Here is a 21378-nt window from a genome sequence, read left to right on the forward strand (position 1 = left end):
CACTGTCAGGGTCCCTGTCCCTTGCAGCAGGCTGGGGCTAGGCCAGGCAGGACGCAGGCATGCAGGACATAGTTTGACAGGCTTCCCCACAGGTATGGAGCAGAAGAGGCCCTGTGTCTCCCCTTCAGTCCTGCTCTTAACCAAGGGTACTAAACACAGGCAGACACTACTTGAGAAGGGACGAAGGATCTAGCAGGGAGAGAGAAAAATGGGGGGCAGGATGGGGCATGGGAAGGTCTGCCTGTATCCATCCACCTCACCCTCTTCTTTAAAAATAGAACACTGGCTGGGCGTGGTGGCTCACACTGCAATCCCAGCACTTTGGGAGGCCGAGGTGGGCGGATCATGAGGTCAGGAGATCGAGACCATCTTGGCTAACGCGGTGAAACCCCATCTCTACTAAAAAAACACAAAAAATTAGCCAGGCGTGGTGGCAGGCGCCTGTAGTCCCAGCTACTCGGGAGGCTGAGGCAGGAGAATGGCGTGAACCCGGGAGGCGGAGCTTGCAGTGAGCCGAGATGGCGCCACTGCACTCCAGCCTGGGTGACAGAGCGAGACTCCGTCTCAAAAAAAAAAAAAAAGAACACTGGCTGGGCGTGGTGGTTCACGCCTGCAATCCCAGCACTTTGGGAGGCTGAGGCGGGCAGATCACCTGAGGTCAGGAGTTTGAGACCAGCCTGACCAACATGGTGAAACCCTGTCTCTACTAAAAATACGAAAATTAGCCAGGCGTGGTGGTGCATGTCTGTAACCCCAGCTAAACAGGAGGCTAAGGCAGGAGAATCGCTTGAACCCGGGAGGCGAGGTTGCAGTGAGCCGAGACAGCCACTGCACTCCAGCCTGGATGACAGAGCGAGACTCCGTCTCAAACAAAACAAAACCAAAAATAGAATCCTGGGACAGGGTGCAGTGGCTCACGCCTATAATCCCAGAACTTTGGGAGGCTGTGGTGGATAGATCACTTGAGGCCAGGAGTTTGAGAGCAGCCTTGCCAACCTGGTAAAACCCCATCTCTACTAAATATACAACAATTAGCCAGGCGTGGTGGGGCACACCGGCAATCCCAGCTACTCGGGAGGCTGAGGCACAAGAATCACTTGAACCCAGGAGGCAGAGGTTGCAGTGAGCCAAGATCGCACCACGGCACTCCCGAAGTAGACAATTCATACGTTTTGAGTTGTGTGCTGTTGTGAGTAGCCTGATGAAATCTCATGCTGTATGGGGTGTATCCATGCTGTATCTGCTCCCTGTGTGTTAGTCACACTAGTGGTCATCTCAGTTATCCATCAACTGTCACGGTTTCATAGTGCTTATGTTCAATTAGCCCTTAGTTTATGTAACAATATTTTACTACTAAAAATTACTATTGTTGTTAGTATCTTACTGTGCCTAGTTTATTTTACTTTATTATTATTATTTTTTGAGACAGGGTCCCACTCTGTCACCGAGGCTGGAGTGCAGTGGTACAATCCTGGCTCACTGCAGCCTCGGCCTCCCAGGCTCAAGTGATCCTCCAGCCTTTGCCTCCCAAGTAGCTGGGACTACAGGTATGTGCCACCATGCCCTGCTAATTTTTGTATTTTCAGTAGAGATGGGGTTTTGCCATGTTGCCTCGGCTGGTCTCGAACTCCAGGGTTCAAACAACCTACCTGCCTCAACCTCCCAAAGTGCTGGGATTACAATTGTATGCCATCACACCCAGCCTATTTTATTTTATTATTATTTTTTAGACAGGGTCTTACTCTGTTGCCCAGGATGGAAAGCAGTGGTGTGATCATGGCTCACTGCAGCATCAACTTCCCAGGTTATTCTCCTGCCTCAGCCTCCTGAGTAGCTGGGACTACAGGCATGCACCACCACGCCTGGCTAATTTTTTTGTATTTCTAGTAGAGACGGGGTTTCGCCATGTTGCCCAGGCTGGTCTCGAACTCCTAGGCTCAAGTGATCCGCCCGCCTCAGCCTCCCAAAGTGCTGGGATTACAGGAATGAGCCACCGCATCTAGCTGTGCCTAATTTGTAAATTAAACTGTATTATAATTAGGGATGTATGGGAGAAAACATGGTATATACAAGGTTCAGTAAGTAGCTCTGTGCGGTTTTAGGCATCTACTGGGGTTCTTGGAGCGTTTCCCCAGTGGGTAAGTGGGGACTACTGTACCCAGAAGAATTTAAAACAAGCAAATCATTGTACGTGCACATTCACAGCTGGATTATTCACAATCACCAAAAAGTGGAGGAAGCCCAAATGTCCACCAACAAATGAATAGCTAGGCTGGGCGCGGTGGCTCATGGCTGTAATCCCAGCACTTTGGGAGGCCAAGGCTGGCAGATCAATTGAGGTCAGAAGTTTGAGACCAGCCTGGCCAACATGGTGAAACCTCATCTTTACTAAAAACACAAAAATGAGCTGGGCGTGGTGGTGCATGCTTGTAGTCCCAGCTACACGGGACATGGAAGCGGGAGGACTACTTGAACCAGAAAGCGGCAGAAAGCGGAGGTTGCAGTGAGCCCAGATCATGCCACTGCACGCCAGCCTGGGGGACAGAGCAAGACTCCGTCTCAAAAAAAAAAAAAAAAAAAAGCCTCCAGGCTTGGTTGTGAAGCAGCAGGGGTTGGGGACTCAGTGGAGAGGAAGCAGGACTACTCCAGAGGCCTCGTCACACTCCCTCAGCCCCGGTAACTGTTATGCACAGCATTCCCCATGGACTTGGGAACTAGGCCAGATGCTGTACTAGGTGCTGGAGACAGAATGGAGAAGAATGCAGTCCCCCAAAGCTGGTGTTGAATGAAGTCAGCAGGGAGAATTTGGAGAGGTGGGAGGAAGGGGGCTCCCCGGGAGGGGGCGCACAGCCTAAGTAAAGGCTGGAGCCTGGACTGAGAATGTAGGGGTGTCAGGAGACAAGAAGCAGGGAAGAGAGGCAAGACTGTTGGAGGGGAATGGCAGTTTGAGAGAGAGACAGAGGAGGAGGAGGAGGAGATGATGAGGCGCCTCCAGCCCAGCCCAGCCCAGCTGTCTCAGCCACCTGAACACTCCCATCCGCTGCCCAAACTTCTCCTGCTCTCCTGGGGCTGTCAGTGACCCGCTCCTCCTCAAGTAACACACATTTTTTTTTTTTTTGGTTTGAGACACAGTCTCAACTCTGTCACCTAGGCTGGAGTACAGTGGTGTTATCTTGGTTCACTGCAACCTCCACCTCCCAGGTTCTAGCGATTCTCCTGCCTCAGCCTCCCAAGTAGCTGGGACTACAAGCTCGCACCACCATACCAGGCTAATTTTTGTATTTTTAGTAGAAGATGGGATTTCACCATGTTGGCCAGGCTAGTCTCGAACTCCTGACCTCAGGTGATCCACCCGCCACGGCCTCCCAAAGTGCTGGGATTACAGGAGTGAACCACTGCGCTCGGTCTGTTTTTTTTTTTTTTTAAGAGACAGGGTCTCGCTCAGTCACCCAGGCTCGAGTACAGTGGGATCATAGCTCATCAAAGCCTCAAACTCCTGGGCCCAAGTGATCCTCCTGCATCAGTCATCTAAGTAGCTGGGACCACAGGCACACACTAACATGACTGGCTAATTTATTTTTTAGTTTTTAGTAGAGACAGGGTCTTGCTACGTTGCCCAGGCTGGTCTCGAACTCTTGACCTAAAGCGATCCCCTGCCTCAGCCTCCCAAAGTGCTGGGATTACAGGCATGAGCCGCCGCATCCAGCCTGGGTGTAATCTGAAGGAAAGGCTGATCGGCTATATGTGGACTGACTGTGGGTGTGAGAGAGGCTTGTGCAGATTTGCCTCAGCCTGGGGCAACCACACTCCATGCTCACACACACAGTCACAAACACACTCAGAGAAATACAAATACACTCTCAGTCAACCACACACAAACCCTCATCCACATACACACACCTGCCCACAGACACACTTAAACACACAAAGACACAGCCACACCCATCCACCCACCCCCACACACGCTCACCCATCCACCCCACCACTCACACATACGAAAACACACCTCAGTCAGCCACACACACTCTAACACACATGCTCACTCAAAGAGATATGCTCACACACATGCTCACACCCACACCTGCTCACATACACTTAAACACACCCAAACACACTCAGACATATAACCACATATTTACCCACAAACACCCACATTCACACACACATATCCACCCACCCAGATACACACTCCAATACACACAGTCACTCATAAAGACAGAGACACTCAGACACACTCAAAGACATGTTTAGTCACATACCTCTGCACACACCCACACCTGTTCTCACACACTCAGACACACACAGTCACAATCACACACATTTAGTCACACACTCAAACACACACACATACACTAAAATACACAGGCTGAGCGCCGTAGCTCATGCTGATAATCCCAGCACTTCAGGGGACCAAGGTAGGCAGGTGAATCACCTGAGGTCAGGAGTTCAAGACAACCTGGCCAACATGGTGAAACCTTGGCTCTACAAAAATACAAAAATAAGCCGGGCACGATGGTGCGTGCCTGTAATCCCAGCTACTTGGGAAGCTGAGCCGGGAGAATCGCTTGAACCCTGGAGGTGGAGGTTGCAGTGAGCTGAGATCACACCACTACACTACAGCCTGGGTGACAGAGCAAGACTCTGTCTCAAAAATAAATAAAATAGGCCGGCACAGTAGCTTACGTATGTAATCCCAGCACTTTGGGAGGCCAAGGCGGGCGGACCATGAGGTCAAGAGATCGAGATTGGCTGGGCGTGGAGGCTCACGCCTGTAATCCCAGCACTTTGGGAGGCTGAGGTGGGCGGATCATGAGGTCAGGAGATCGAGACCATCCTGGCTAACACGGTGAAACCCCGTCTCTACTAAAAAATACAAAAAACTTAGCCAGGTGTGGTGGCGGGCGCCTGTAGTCCCAGCTACTCGGGAGGCTGAGGCAGGAGAATGGCGTGAACCCGGGAGGTGGAGCTTGCAGTGAGCCAAGATCGCACCACTGCACTCCAGCCTGGGCAGAGCAAGACTCCATCTCACCAAAAAAAAAAAAAAAAAAAAGAGAGAGAGAGATCGAGACCATCCTGGCCAATATGGTGAAACCCTGGCTCTATTAAAAATACAAAAAAATTAGCTGGGTGTGGTGGCGGGCGCCTGTAGTCGCAGCTACTTGGGAGGCTGAGGCAGGAGAATCGCTTGAACCCGGGATGCAGAGGTGGCAGTGAGCCGAGATCGCGCCACTACACTCCAGCCTGGGTGACAGAGCAAGACTCTGTCTCAAAAATTAAGTAAAGAAATAAAATAAACAAAACAAGACAAATACACAGTCACACTCATAGATGCATGCAATCACACAGACACACTCCAAGTTCCAGTCTTGCATGCTCAAGCACCCACCCCACACACAATCACTCACACCACACACAATCACTCACACAGGCCTGTGCTTCCATTATCTGTGCACAGGTGTCTTGTCCTTGGAGTAGCCTGATGAGCTCTCAAATCTGGGATGGGTGGGTGCGGTGGCTCATGCCTGTCATCCCAGCACTTTGAGAGGCCAAGGCAGGAGGACTGCTTGAGGCCAGGAGTTTAAGACCAGCCTGAGCAACACAGCAAGACCCCGCCTCTACAAAAAAATAAAATTAGCCAGGTATGGTGGGATGCGCCTGTAGTCCCAGCTACTCAGGAGGCTGAGGCAGGGGGATTGCTTGAGCCTGAGAGGTCAGAGCTGCAGCGAGCTATGATTGTGCCACTGTGCTCCAGCCTGGGCAACACAGTGAGACCCTATCTCCGAAAAAAAAAAAAAAAAAGTCTGGGATAAAGGGAAAAGTCCTCCCATGACACCTCCACTCTGTGCTGGTCTTCTTTTTATTTTTTTACAAGCTCCAAACTGCCCTGGTTAAGGCTGGGCCTGGTGGCTCATCTCATGCCTGTAATGGCAGCACTTTGGGAGGTCAAGGTGGGTGGATCACCTGAGGTCAGGAGTTCGAGATCTGCCTGACCAATTACAAAACCCTGTCTCTACTAAAAATACAAAAAAATTAGCCAGGCGTGGTGGCGTGCGCCTATAATCCCCAGCTACTTGGGAGGCTGAGGCAGAAGAATCACCTGAACCCAGGAGGTGGAGGTTGCAGTGAGCCGAGATGCCACTGCGCTCCAGCCTGGGTGACAGAGTGAGACTCCGTCTCAAAAACAAACAAACTGCCCTGGCTGATCTTGGGATGGAAGCTTTTGGAAGCAAGTGGCTGGTGCAGGGAGGGACTTGCCAGTGTACGTATGGGTATAGGCCTCTGTGGGGGGCACGGGCTGGTTGTGGGGAGATGGACTGGGTCTTATTCTCATCTGCATAGGGCCCAGCACCCATTAAGCGCTCAGTAAACATGTATTGAATGCATTAAAAAACCACTTAAGGTGAACGGGTGCACCGGCAGGTGTCCAGTGCTTTTAGGCGGGCGCTTCATCCAGGAATGAGAGCCCACTCACCTCTGTGACATGATCTTGAAGGCGTCTGGCAGGTAGCACTGCACATTCTCCATCTGGAAAGGGTCAGCGTCACAAATCTTGTCGTCCGTGCGCCCGTAGTTGGCGTTCTCCACCATGATGACGTCGCTGCCGGGGCACCGCAGCTCGATGGGGTAGCCTTCACACGCCAGCTCCCGGCGCATCAGCCCGAACGGGAGCCCGGCCCGGCTCAGGCCTGCGGAGAGGGTTGGGGACAGTGTCACTCCCGGGCCTGGGCCAGGAAGGAAAGACCCTGCCCGCTGCCGAGAAAACACCACCTGTAGCTTGGCTGAGTCCCGGAAGCCGGCGGAGGCAGCCTCAGTTGATTCAGCTGTAGAATGGGCCTCTCGGTGTGCCCATTTGTGTAGTGAGGACATTAACCTGGTGCAGAGAGCCTGGACTCTCACCTCCTAGGAGGTGACGTCTAAGCCTTTGGAATGCTCTGCGTAAGAGTGTCTGTTGGCCGGGCGCGGTGGCTCAAGCCTGTAATCCCAGCACTTTGGGAGGCCGAGGCGGGTGGATCACAAGGTCAGGAGATCGAGACTATCCTGGCTAACATGGTGAAACCCCGTCTCTACTAAAAATACAAAAACCTAGCGGGGCGCGGTAGCGGGCGCCTGTAGTCCCAGCTACTCGGGAGGCTGAGGCTGGAGAATGGCGTGAACCCGGGGGGCGGAGCTTGCAGTGAGCCGAGATCGCGCCACTGCACTCCAGCCTGGGAGACACAGTGAGACTCCGTCTCAAAAAAAAAAAAAAAAAAAAAAAAAGTGTGTCTGTTTTCGCCGGGCGCGGTGGCTCACGCCTGTAATCCCAGCACTTTGGGAGGCCGAGGCGGGCGGATCACGAGGTCAGGAGATCGAGACCATCCTGGCTAACACGGTGAAACCCCGTCTCTACTAAAAATGCAAAAAATTAGCCGGGCGAGGCGGCGGGCGCCTGTAGTCCCAGCTACTCGGGAGGCTGAGGCAGGAGAATGGCGTGAACCCGGGAGGCGGAGCTTGCAGTGAGCCGAGATGGCGCCACTGCACTCCAGCCTGGGCGACTAAGCGAGACTCTGTCTCAAAAAAAAAAAAAAAAGAGTGTCTGTTTTCCTAGGAAGTGCTTGGGCTACACCAGATACGCTGTTATGGATTGAACTGTGTCCCCCCGAAAATTCATATGCTGAAGTCCTAACCCCCAGGACCTGAAAATGTGACATTGTTTGGAGATAAGGTCTTCATAGAGGTACACTCAAATGAGGCTGTTAGGGTAGGCCGCGATCCAATATGACTGTGGTCCTTATAAATACGGGAAATTTTGGCCAGGCGCAGAGGCACACACCTGTAACCCCAGCATTGTGGGAGACCAAGGTGGGCAAATTGACCAGTAGTTCGAGACCAGCCTGGGCAATATAGTGAATGAAACCCTGTCTCTACAAAAATACACAAATTAGCCAGACGTGGTGGCACACACCTGTAGTCCCAGCTACTGGGGAGGCTGAGGTGGGAGGATCACCTCAGCCCAGGAAGTTGAGGCTCCAGTGAGCCATGACTGTGCCATTGCACTCTAGCCTGGGCAACAGAGCGAGACCCTATCTATCTCAATAAAAAAAGAGGGGGTGGGAGGTTGTTTTTAAGGCAGGATCTTCCTCTGTCACCCAGGTTGGAGTGCAGTGGTGCGATCATGGCTTACTGCAGTCTCAACCTCCTGGGCTCAGGTGATCCTGCCTCAACCTCCCAAGTAGCTGGGACTACAGATTCACGCCAGCATGCCCAGCTAATTTTTTAAATTGCTTCATAGAAATGGGTCCCTTTTGTGTGTTGCCCAGGCTAGTCTGGTCTCAAGCACTCCTCCTGCCTTGGCCTCCCAGAGTGCTAGGATTATGGGACTGAGCCCTCGCACCCGGCTAAAAGGGGAGATGTGGGCACAGACGTGTAAAGGGGTAAGACAATGTGAAGACCCAGGAGCAGGCGGCCATCTAGTTACAAGTCAAGGAGAGGCCAGGCACAATGGCTGACACCTGTAATCCCAGCACTTTGGGAGGCTGAGGTGGGTGGATCACCTGAGGTCAGGAGTTCGAGACCAGCCTGGACAACATGGTGAAACCCCGTCTCTACTAAAAAACTACAAAAATTAGCCGGGTGTGGTGGCGGGCGCCTGTAATCCCAGCTACTCAGGAGGCTGAGGCAGGAGAATTGCTTGAACCCGGGAGGTGGAGGTTGCAGTGATGGCATGCAAAGATCATGCCATGGTACTCCAGTCTGGGCGACAAACAAACAAAGACACATGGTCTCTGGTACTTTGTTAGGACGGCCCTAGTTAATGAATATGCTAACAGGACTTAGGGCAGGAGCTCTGGGTCACGTGGTCTCAGCTGACCTCTAGACGTGCTAGAGATTCAGCTCAGCCCTGCAGGTGGTCAATCAGGGCTACAGAACTGAACTCCAATACAGACCCTGGACAACAAGGCTTGGGGGAGCCTCTCTGGTTGGCAGTACACCATGTCTGTTGTCGCACATTGTTGCCGGGAGAGTTAACGCTGTCCAGGACTCCACTGGAGGGGTAAACTCCATGAACAGAACTTTCCTGGACTCTACCCTATGCACCTCTTCCCTTGCCTGATTTTTATTTGTTTTGAGACAGAATCTCGCTCTGTCACACAGGCTGGAGTGCAGTGGTGAAATCTCAGCTCACTGCAACCTCTGCCTCCCAGGTTCAAGTGATTCTCCTGCCTCAGCCTCCCAAGTAGCTGGGATTACAGGCGCCCGCCACCACACCCCACTCATTTTTGTATTTTTAGTAAGAGACGGGGTTTCGCTATGTTGGCCAGGCTGGTCTCAAACTCCTGACCTCAGGTGATCTGCCCGCCTGAGCCTCCCAAAGTGCTGGGATTACGGGCGTGAGCCACCGCGCCTGGCCTATTTGTTTTTTCAGACAGGGTCTCACTCTGTCACCCAGGTTGGAGCACAGTGGCGCGATCATAGCTCACTGCAGCCTCAAACTCCTGGGCTCAAGGGATCCTCCTGCCTCAGCCTCCCGAGTAGCTGGGACTATAGGCACATACCACCATGCCTGGCTCATTTTTTTTATTTTTTGTGGAGATAGGGTACTTGCCATGTTGCCCAGGCTGGTCTCGAACTCTTGAGCTCAAGCAGTCCTCCCACCCTGGCTTCCCAAAGCATTGGGATTACAGGAGTGAGCCAGTGCACCTGGCCCTGATTTTAATCTGTATCCTTTTGATGTAATAAACTGAGAGCATAACATCTTCTAGTCAGTTCCAAGTCCTTCTAGTGAATGATCATACCTGACTGTTCTCTGGGGGACCCCCAAATGTATTGTTGGTGTCAGAAGTGAAGCTTGTCTTGGGGACTTCCCTAACTTCACCCTACCCCATGCGATGAGCAGAGAAAGCACGGGAATGAACTCATGTTTCTAGAAGAAACCACAGGAGACTGGTTTTGCGGCTGACAGGGCAGATGTGAGGGCTGGTTCAGAATGCAGATTCGGGCCCTCTGCTGGGCCTGCTGGATCAAAATCGCAGGGGTGAGGCCAGGAACCTGCAGGGTTCTGTGCCAACCAGGTGATGGTGATACACGATCAAGTTCGAACAGTGGCCGGGCGCAGTGGCTCATGCCTGTAATCGCAGCATTTTGGGAGGCTGAGCTTGGTGGATCACCTGAGGTCAGGAGTTCAAGATCAGCCTGGCCAACATGGTGAAACTCCATCTCTACTAAAAATACAAAAAATTAGCTGGGTGTGGTGGCAGGCACCTGTAATCCCAGCTGCTCAGGAGGCTGAGGCAGGAGAATCGCTTGAACCCGGGAGGCAGAGGTTGCAGCGAGCCAAGATCATGCCACTGCACTCCAGTTTGGGTGACAAGAGCAAAACTCCATCTCAAAATAAAAATATTAAAAAAGTTTGAACACCCACTGTTGTTCTCTCCCCAACCTCAGTTTCCCAATCTGTAAAATGAGCACCTACAGCCCCGGGTCATCCTGCAGGGATTCTGTGCCTTAGAAAATGCTCTTGAAGGAAGCAAGGAGCATGGCACCCTGTACATGGAGGGTGCCTGATCAGTATCATCTGGGAAACCTCCTGGGTTTTCACTGTGACAAGGAAGGGACGTGTCCTGAGCAGGCTGAGCTCCCGGGGCGGACTGCATTGCCCCATGTCGGCCATCATTTTGTACCACACGGGGACGGAGAACCAGAATGTAGGAGCCAGACAGCCGGCTGGGACTGGAATTCCAGCCCGGCCACTCCCTGGATGCAGCCTCATCCAAGTCACTGACCGCCTCTGCGCCTCTGTCCCTCCCCTGAGGGGCAGAGAGGACAATTCCCATCTCACAGGGCTGTTGTGATGGCTCCAGGGTGTTAATGTGTGCAGAGCGCAGTAAGATGATATGAATGCTAATTATTGTTATTATGAGTATTATTAAGGCGGTTTGTCTGCACAACAGAGGGTGCCTGGCAGGGTCCATGCTGGCCGGGGCAGCACCTTCTGTGACGCTGGTCCCAGCCAGGCCGTGCGGGATGCTGGAGGGGAGCAGGGATTCAGCCAGGGGCCCAGACGCCCCAATGTGGGGACCGTCTCTTGGAGGTGAAGGAAGTGACCCCCTGCCGTACGAGGTTTCGGGGGGGCACTCGTGTGGGACAGTTACGGAGTCGAACCTTTCCAGAGATCTGGGTGGGTACCCCAGGGGTATGGCAGGGAGGCCCCTGGGGTTTTTTGGGGTGAGTTGAGTCCCAGCAGGGGGAACATTTCACATGTGTTCCTCCAGCACCATCTGCCTCCTCATCTAATTTTAGCCCTCCCGGGCTTGGGAGGGAGGGCCGGGGGTGGAAGCCTGGCTCAGATGGGTCTGGGGGTGGAGGCGGCCCCTCCCGGCCCAGCTGGGGCTATGGGGCAGGACCTGGATGGGCAGAGAATGTAGCAGCAGGGGAGTGAGGCTGCTGGCCAGCGGGGCAGTGCCAAGGCCCTGGGGCCCAGCCGAACCGTGTCCCTTCAACCTTTGGAGCTTTCCAGAGGGCAGGGCCGGAGGGAGCAGAGTCACCCGCCGATGCCCTTCACACATGGATGTCAGGGCGGGCAGGGGGCACATCCCAGGGTGAGGGGCCAGGCCCACTGGCCTCTTCTCTTGGCCTCTCACCTTATCCCGCCCTTGCCCCTGGCCTGGGCCCGCCACAGGGCCAGTAATTGAGTAACCGGTGAGGGTGGGCGGGCAGGCTTGGGGCACTAATTGTGGCGTGTGCAGGATCCCAGGGCCGGCATAGGGCTGAGCGGGTAATTAGTTGTTTTTAAATAAACGTCAGCAGGCATGCTTTAATTAAGCCTTCTTCCCAGTGAGAGCCTTGAAGATGTAATCACAGAGAGAGAGAGAGAGAGAGAGAGAGAGAGAGGAACATCGGCTCACCAAGGCCTGTCCCCGTCCCAGGGGCCACAGCGGGATAGCCCCTACCAACCTGGCCCAGCCGACTTGTTGGAGGTGAGGGGATGGTCCAGGGGCCTCTTGGTGGCGCTGGGGTGTGTGTTACCACTGAGTCTTCCACTGGCCTGCTTCAGCTGAGGTCTGGGTGGGGCGGGGGGCTGTGAGTCTTTACTGAGTGATCAGGAGGGTTTTCAACATTTTATCTGCCCTCCCAGCAGGGTTTGGGAGCCGAGGCCCCTCCCCGGCTCCAGCAGCACCTACCTTGGGTGGCCGAGGTGACCAGGACGGCGGTGACACACAGATTCCAGAGCACTGCGGCCAGGCGGGCCATGGTGGCAGCCGGGTGCGTGTCCGGGACTCTCAGTGGCCTGTGCAGGGGGCTTCGCCCCGCATCACCTGGCGGGCACCACGGCCTGGACCACCAGCCTGGGGGAGGACAGGGAGAGTGAGGTGGGGATAGGGCCTCCAGGCTGCTCCCCTCTCCTCCTGCTGGTGGCTGAGTGGCTCTGAGAGGCTGAGGTCCAGCACGTCCCTCGAGCCAGCCCTATCTGGAGGGCCCCCTCCAGGGCCTGCAGCTCACACCACAGCCCCTACCCCTACACGCAGGAGGCAGACCCACCCATCTGGGCACCTCTGGGCAAACAGACTGCCAACTCTTCCCCGCCGGAAGCTCCTGGGACAGCTCCTCCGGAAGCCTCTTCCCCATGCCCCTGTCCTGACCCTGCCCACTCACCTCCCTGACCCGCATCCTCACTGTGAGAAAGGAGGTGATGAGCGTCCTCCCGAGTGAGGGACCCAGGCGTGCAGCCCAACCTGCAGCCTCCGTCTTGGGCAGGAATCCAAGCCCCCGCCCCCCAGCCCCCTGCTTCCTGTCTCTCAAGCTCTGGTGGCTAATTAGAATCTAGCTGGCGCCACAGATCAGGAACCAGGGACGCCTGAGTCCCCTCTTTCCTCTCTGGGAGACCTTCAGGGTAAGCTGGAGACAGTCAGGCGGGATGGGAGGGGGGCACTGCCTCCCCCTCTGGTGGGAGGGCAGGGGGGATGCGGGAGGGGTGAGAACTGTGTGCCGTCCCTTGCCATCCTCCCCACCTGCTCTGTCACCAGGCATAGCGGCTCAGTTCTTTTTCTTTTTTTATTTTAGAAACCGGGTCTCACTGTGTTGCCCAGGCTGGAGTGCAATGATACAATCATAGCTCACTGCGGCCTCCACCTCCCAGACTCAAGCGATCCTCCCATCTCAGCCTCCCGAGTAGCTGAGATCGCAGGCTTGCACCTCTACCACCAGCTAATTTTTAAATTTGTTGCAGAGAGGAGGTCCTGCTGTGTTACCCAGACTGATCTCAAACTCCTGGGCTAAAGGATCTTCCTGCCTAGGCCCCCCAAAACTTTGGGATTACAGGAGTGAACCACTGTGCCCAGTCCAGGGCTCGGTTCCAACCAGTTTCTTCCTGCCTTAAGGCTGCTCCTTCTCACCTCTCTCCCTGCCTCAGTCTCCCCAGATCCTCTCAAGTTTGCATGCTCAAATATCTGTCCTCAGCTCTTTATCGACACCCTGGTTCTCCAGGTGTGGTCCCAGCATACTGGAATCAGCCTTGCCAGGAACTTGGTAGAAACGCATTCTCTCTCTTTTTTTTTTTTTTTTTTGAGACAGTCTCGCTCTGTCGCCCAGGCTGGAGTGCAGTGGCGCGATCTCGGCTCACTGCAAGCTCTGCCTCCTGGGTTCATGCCGTTCTCCTGCCTCAGCCTCGCGAGTAGCTGGGACTACAGGCGCCCGCCGCCGTGGCCAGCTGATTTTTTTTTGTATTTTTAGTAGAGACGGGGTTTCACTGTGGTCTCGATCTTCCGACGTTGTGATCCATCCGTCTCGGCCTCCCAAAGTGCTGGGATTACAGGCGTGAGCCACCGCGCCCAGCCTCTCTTTCTTTTATTAAGAGACAGGGTCCTGCTCTGTTGCCCAGGCTGGAATACAGTGGCACAATGACAGCTCACTGCAACCTCCAGATCCTGGGTTCAAGTGATACTCCCACTTCAGCCTTTCCAGTAGCTGGGACCACAGGCTCTCGCCAACACGCCCAGCTAATTTTTAATTTTTTTATAGAGACAGGATCTCGCTATATTGCCCAAGCTGGTGTCGAACTCCTGGCCTCACCTCCTGCTGGCCGGGTACAGTCTCAAAAAAAAAAAAAAAAGATCCTCCCGCCTCAGTCTCCCAAAGTGCTGGTATTACAGGCGTGAGCCACTGTGCTGGCCAGAAATACACATTCTCTGAGGTAGGCCCTCCAGCGTGGGAGCCCCTGCTCTGTCACATCCAGCTATCATCGCAGCCTGTCCCATCTCAGGCTGTCCTGGGCTCTCAGTACTATCATTGAGGCAGCACTTTCAAATCTCTTATGTCCAGCCTGGAATCTCTCCTCCAAGCCCCCACTACTATTTCCCTGCTGAAAACCGAAACCCTTGCAATTGGCCCAGTTAGCTCCCTGACCCCATTTCTGCGCCAGTCACTCCTGCCATTCGTGCACCACAGCAGGCCCTGCCCCAGGGCCTTTGCACCTGTCGCTTCTGCCAACCCACTGTCCACATGGCCAGCTCCTTCAGGCCTCTGCTCAGATAGAACTATTCACCTGGTGTATAGAATGTCCTTTTCATGGGGCAGGGATCATTGAACTGTTTTGCTCATGGTAGCCGTATCCCCAACTTTTATTTACTTTTATTTTTTTAGAGATAGGATCTTGCTCTGTCACTCAGGCTGGAGTGCAGTGGTGAAATCATGCTTCACTGCAGCCTTCACCACCCAGGCTCAAGCGATCCTCCTGCCTCGGCCTCCCTAGTAGCTGAGACCACAGGTATACACCATCACGTCCGGCTAATTTATTTTATTTTGTAAAGATGAGGTCTTGCGGCCGGGCGCGGTGGCTCAAGCCTATAATCCCAGCGCTTTGGGAGGCCGAGACGGGCGGATCACGAGGTCAGGAGATCGAGACCATCCTGACTAACACGGTGAAACCCCGTCTCTACTAAAAAATACAAAAAACTAGCCGGGCGAAGTGGCGGGTGCCTGTAGTCCCAACTACTCGGGAGGCTGAGGCAGGAGAATGGCGTGAACCCGAGAGGAGGAGCTTGCAGTGAGCTGAGATCCGGCCACTGCACTCCAGCCTGGGTGACAGAGCAAGACTCCGTCTCAAAAAAAAAAAAAAAAAAAAAAAAGATGAGGTCTTGCTATGTTGCCCAGGTTGAACATGAACTTCTGGCCTCCAGAGATCCTCCTGCCTCAACATCCCAAAGTGCTGGGATTACTGTGTGAGGCCACCCCCCACAGCTGACTTCATATCTTCAACTTTTAGAATAGGCCCGGCACGCGGCAATGAATTATTTGTTGAATGAATCTCAGATCCTAAAGCTAGGACTGTGCCTTGATTTCTCACCTTCCCTGTCATCCCCCTCACAGAAGCCATCCACAAGTCCTGTGGGCTCTGCCTCTAAAGTATCTCGCCGACCTGCCCGCTTCTGGCTCCAAGCACAGCACCCAGGTCCATGCCACCATCCTATCCTGTACGTTGTCCCGGCCTCCTTGCCCGCCTCCCAATCCGCCCTCCACTCAGAGCTAAGGGACCACATAATGACGCTGATCCCAACATGAACCAGTCTCTGCTGGGGTCTCAGTTCCTCACCAGAGCCCAGAGGCTGTGGGTGAACTGGTACCACCAAGCCCTCCAAGCCCCATTCTGTCCTCCCTCCTGTTCCTGAAACATTCCAGTTCCAGCCCCCAAGCAGGATCCCTGCACGTCGGCTGCAGCTGCTCATTGTTCGGGGCTCAGCAGCAAGGTCACCCCAGCAGAGTGACCTACCCTGGCCCCCTACAAACGAAACAGCCCTCGCCTGCTGCCCTCGGCCGCCATCCTTTTCCGTGTTTTTAATTCACAGCTCTCAAGTGAGCACCTGAAATTACCTTTTTATATCAACACAAGCTTCTTGAGAGAGGCCCTTACAAATGAGCACACGGCCGGGTGCGGCGACTCACGCCTATAATCCCAGCACTTTGGGAAGCCGAAGAAGGCGGATCAACAGAGGTCGGGAGTTCAAGACCAGCCTGGCCAACATGGTGAAACCCCGTCTCTACTAAAAATGCCAAAAAATTAGCCGGGCATGGTGGCGGGTGCCTGTAATCCCAGCTACTCGGGAGGCTGAGATACGAGAATTGGTTGAACCCAAGAGGTAGAGGTTGCAGTGAGCCAAGATCACGACATTGCACTCCAGCCTGGGCGACAGAGCCAGACTGTCTCAAAAATAAATAAATAAGCCAAGCGCAGTGGCTCACGCCTGTAATCCCAGCACTTTGGGAGGCCGAGGCGGGCGGATCACGAGGTCAGGAGATCGAGACCATCCTGGCTAACACGGTAAAACCCCATCTCTACTAAAAATACAAAAAAATTAGCTGGGCGTGGCGGCGGGCGCCTGTAGTCCCAGCTACTCAGGAGGCTGAGGCAGGAGAATGGCGTGAACCCGAGGTGGAGCTTGCAGTGAGCCGAGATCACGCCACTGCACTCCAGCCTGAGTGACAGAGCGAGACTCCGTCTCAAAAAATAATAATAATAAATAAATAAATAAAATAAAATAAAATAAACAGCACAGGCCCTCAAAAAATAAAGATCCCCATAGGGCAGGACACCCGCCTCCAGACCTCAGTCTCCTCACATGGGAAATGGGAAGATAATATCTGCTAGACAGCCCTGAACACCCCCTCTCCAGCCTTGCAGCTCTCTGCCCCTTTCCCCTCTCATGCCCACTCCTGATGCCAGCTCCCTCTCCACTGCCCCAGCTTCTTCAGTAAATCCCCCCCAGTCACCTCCAGCCCCCATCTGCATCTCCCCCCACATCCCTGACAAGACACGGCTGGTGTCACTTTCAGATCATTTTACAGCATGTTACCCCCCGAGCCGCCACCAGCCCCCATCCACTGACTAGACACGGCTGGTGTCACTTTCAGATCATTTTACAGCGTGTTACCCCCCCAGTCGCCACCAGCCCCCATCTGCATCTCCCCCCACATCCCTGACTAGACATGGCCGGTGTCACTTTCAGATCGTTTTCCAGCACGTTACCTTGGGGATGGGGAGTGGCTTTCTCATTTCAACTTCCTCATTTCCCCCCCAACTTCCCAGAACCACAGAAAGGTTCAGGGGAGCCCCAAGCTGAGGAGTACTTCCCTCTCTGGGTCTCCAAGTGCTTTCTTTCACACTGCAACAGGTATCCTAGCAAGAGGAGCTACTGAGGGGAAGTAAAAATGGCTGGCTTAGTGTGGTGACTCATGCCTGTGATCCCAGTGCTTTGGGAGGCTAAGGTGGGTGGATCACTTGAGCCCAGGAGTTCAAGGCTGCAGTGAGCTATGATGGTGCCACTACACTCCAGCCTGGGCAACATGTCTCTAGAATTTTCTTTTTTTTTTTTTTTGAGACGGAGTCTCGCTCTGTTACCAGGCTAGAGTGCAGTGGTGCAATCTCGGCTCACTGCAACCTCCGCCTCCTGGGTTCAAGCGATCCTCCTGCCTCAGCCTCCCGAGTAGCTGGGACTACAGGCGTGCACCACCACGCCCAGCTATTTTTTTGTATTTTTAGTAGAGACGGGGTTTCACCATGTTGGCCAGGATGGTCTCGATCTCTTGACCTCGTGATCGGCCTGCCTCAGCCTCCCAAAGTGCCGGGATTACAGGCATGAGCCACAGCGCCCGGCCAAATTTTTTTTTTTAATTTGGCATGGTGGCACCTAGCTACTGGGGCGGCTGAGGCAAGAGGATCACTTGAGCCCAGGAGTTTGCAAGGCCACATTAAGCTATGATCCTGCCACTGCACTCCAGTCTGGGCAACAGAGCAAGACCCTCCAATAAAACAAAACAAAAAAAATGGCGGGGAATCCAGCCGATGCCAAGTTGTGTGGGCAGCCAATCCACATGGGTCTAGATCCCAATTTTGCCATGTACGTGCCTGGTGTGACCTTGAGCTGGTCTCTTCACCTCCCTGGCCCTGGTTCCCTCTGTGCTGCTATTCTGCAGGGTGCTGGTAAGGAGAGCGGTGCATGTACACGCTGGGCCCACATAGGCCCCATCAGAGGGTGCCGTGCACAGCCTGGTGCCAGTCAGGGCACAAAGACACCCATAGAAGAGGCAGTCCCACTCTTCCTCCCAGGCTGCACCCTAGAATGCTGAGACTCCAGAGTGGAGCCCCCCCGAGCCATTATACTTCCGCCAGGAACTCTAAGGCATCTTCAGCCCAACGAGACCAAAACAAGCCCCTACGTCAGTGCACGGTGCCACCATCCTCCCAGGCCCTCCAGCCAGAACCCCAGGAGCTGAAACCCTTGACTCCTCTTTCTCTCACCCCTAAATCCAGTTCCAGAGTAAGTCTTGGGGCTGTGTATACTTCCAGAACACCCCAGTGTTGGTCCACACATCTGTCTTCAGCATCTGCCCCTCTAGTCCTGGGCCCTGGCCACTCCCCAAGTGCCCTCTGGCCCCTTTGCCTCCTACGTCCAGGCTCTCTTGGCAGCCAGAGGCAACCCCCACCCCCCGCCATTTTTTCTTTTTTCTTTTTTTTTTGAAATAGAGTCTCACTCTGTCACCCAGGCTGGAGTGCAGTGGTGCAATCTCGTCTCACTGCAATTTCCACCTCCCGGGTTCAAGCAATTCTCCTGCCTCAGCCTCCTGAGTAGCTGGGATTACAGGCACCCACCATCACGCCCAGCTAATTGTTATAATTTTTTTTTTTTTTTAATAAAGATTTTTTTTTTTTTTTTTGAGACGGAGTCTCGCTCTGTTGCCCAGGCTGGAGTGCAGTGGCGTGATCTCAGCTCACTGCAAGCTCCACCTCCCGGGTTCACGCTATTCTCCTGCCTCAGCCTCCTGAGTACCTGGGACTACAGGAGCCCACCACCACCCGGCTAATTTTTTGTATTTTTTTTTTTTTTTTAGTAGAGATGGGGTTTCACTGTATTAGCCAGGATGGTCTTGATCTCCTGACCTCATGATCCACCCATCTCAGCCTCCCAAAGTGCTGGGATTATAGGCATGAGCCACCCCGCCCAGCCAAGATGAGGTTTCATCATGTTGGCCAAGCTGGTCTTGAACGCCTGATATCCACCTGCCTCAGCCTCCCAAAGTGCTGGGGTTATAGGTGTTAGTCACCATACCTAGCCTAGAGGCCGGTATTTTTTTTTTTTTAATTATGGTATAATTTTAAACACACGAACTACTTATTTATGCTTTTGAGACAGGGTCTCTCTCTGTTGCCCAGGCTGAAGTGCAGTGGCATGATGTCAGCACACTGCAGCTTTGAACTACCAGGCTCAAGTATCCCCCCCACCTCAGCCTCCCGAGTAGCTAGGATTACAGGCACGTGCCACGATGCCCAGCCGGTCTTGCTATGTTGCCCAGGCTGGCACTTAAACCACTTCTTAGTGTACAATTCAGGGGCAGTAACTGAATTCTCAAATGCTGTTCAACAACCATCACCACTATCTATTTCCAAAACTTTTTTTTTTGTTTTAAACAGAGTTTCACTCTTGTCACCCAGCTGGAGTGCAAGGGTGCAATCCCAGCTCACTGCAACCTCCGCCTCCCAGGTTCAAGCAACTCTCCTGTCTCAGCCTCCCGAATAGCTGGGATTATAGGCGCCCACCACCACGAGTAGACACGGGGTTTCACCATGTTGGCCAGGCTAGTCTGGGGCTCCTGACCTCAAGTGATCCACCTGCCTCCGCCTCCCAACATGTTGGGATTACAGGCATGAGCCACCGTGCCTGGCCTCCAAAACATTTTATCACCCCAAATAAAAACTCCTTACCCACTAAACAGTAACACCCTCTCCCCTCGTCACCCAGCCCTGGTACCTTATAATCTACTTTCTGTCTCCATAGATTTACCTATTCTAGACATGTCATACAAATGGAATCACACACTATGTGCCCTTTTTTTTTCCCCCCCTAGTTAGATGGGAGTCTCACTCTGTTGCCCAGGCTGGAGTGCAGTGGCACAATCTCGGCTCACTGGAACCTCTACCTCCCAGGGTCAAGTGATCCTCCTGTCTCAGCCTCCTGAGTAGCTGGGACTATAGTCACATGACCCCACTAAATTAACTCCTGGCTAATTTTTGTATTTTTTGTAGAGGCAGGATTTCGTCATGTTGCCCAGGCTGGCCTCAAACTCCCGGACTCAAGTGATCTGCCCATCTTGGCCTCGTAAAGTGCTGAGATTATGGGTGTGAGCTACTGTTCCCGGCCTTATTTTGTGTCCAGCTTCTCTCACTTAGCACCAAGTTTCCAAGGCTCACCTACGTCATAGCCTGGATTCAAGCTTCATTCTGTTTTACGGCTGCCTAATATTCCACTGCGTGGGTGGCCCACGTTTGCTTTATCCATTCGTCCGTAATGGACATGTGGGCTGCTGCACAGAAGGGTCCTTTTTATTTTCGCCCTAGCTTTACTGTAAGGCATCATTGACAAGTAGAAATTACATATATTTAAGGTTATATCATATTTTGATATCCGTATGTGTTGTGAAATTACAACCAAGCTGGCCGGGCGCGGTGGCTCAAGCCTGTAATCCCAGCACTTTGGGAGGCCGAGGCGGGTGGATCACGAGGTCAGGAGATCGAGACCATCCTGGCTAACATGGTGAAACCCCGTCTCTACTAAAAATACAAAAAACTAGCTGGGCGTGGTGGCAGGCGCCTGTAGTCCCAGCTACTCCGAGGCTGAGGCGGGAGAATGGCGTGAACCCGGGAGGCGGAGCTTGCAGTGAGCCGAGACTCCGTCTCAAAAAAAAAAAAAAGAAATTACAACCAAGCTAACTAACAACATATCCAACACCTCACCTAGATACCTTTCTGGTATGTGTGGTGAGAACACTTGAGTCTAATTCCTCAGCAAGCTTCAAGAAAACAATATGCTATAACAACAATAATTTTTATTAATATTAATAACAATAATTTAATAATAATTATTATTATTTTTAGATGGAATCTCACTCTGTCATCCAGGCTGGAGTGCAGTGGCGCAATCTTGGCTCACTGCAACTTCTCCCTCCCAGGTTCAAGCAATTCCCGTGCCTCAGCCTCCCAAGTGGCTGGGGCTACAGGTGGTCACCACCGTGCCTGGTTTATTTTTGTATTTTTAGTAGAGATGGGGTCTCATGTTGCCCAGGCTGGTCTCAAACTCTTGAGCTCAAGCAATCTGCCTGCCTCGGCCTCCCAAAGTGCTGCAATTATAGGTGTGAGCTACCACACCTGGCCTTTTTTTTTTTTTTTTTTGAGACGGAGTCTCGCTCTGTCGCCCAGGCTGGAGTGCAGTGGCGCATCTCAGCTCACTGCAAGCTCCGCCTCCCGGGTTCACGCCATTCTCCTGCCTCAGCCTCCCGAGTAGCTGGGACTACAGGCGCCCGCCACCACGCCCGGCTAATTTTTTTTTGTATTTTTAGTAGAGACGGGGTTTCACC

The 21378-nt window shown here is 53.4% G+C and overlaps 1 protein-coding gene across 2 annotated transcripts in view; it reads right to left on the reverse strand.

Moving 5' to 3' along the window:
• Nucleotides 1-21378, reverse strand: part of ADGRL1 (adhesion G protein-coupled receptor L1) — a 64286-nt gene that overhangs the window by 24108 nt on the left and 18800 nt on the right. For both annotated transcript variants that reach the window (XM_025368107.1, XM_025368106.1), the window contains exons 2-3: nucleotides 12159-12323; nucleotides 6473-6686 (exon numbers count right to left, since the gene is read on the reverse strand). In XM_025368107.1, coding sequence (XP_025223892.1) covers nucleotides 6473-6686; nucleotides 12159-12228 — 284 coding nt within the window. In that variant the 5' untranslated portion in view covers nucleotides 12229-12323. The remainder of the gene's footprint in view (nucleotides 1-6472; nucleotides 6687-12158; nucleotides 12324-21378) is intronic.

Source organism: Theropithecus gelada, chromosome 19 (genome assembly GCF_003255815.1).
Source record: "Theropithecus gelada isolate Dixy chromosome 19, Tgel_1.0, whole genome shotgun sequence".
Lineage (NCBI taxonomy): Eukaryota > Metazoa > Chordata > Mammalia > Primates > Cercopithecidae > Theropithecus > Theropithecus gelada.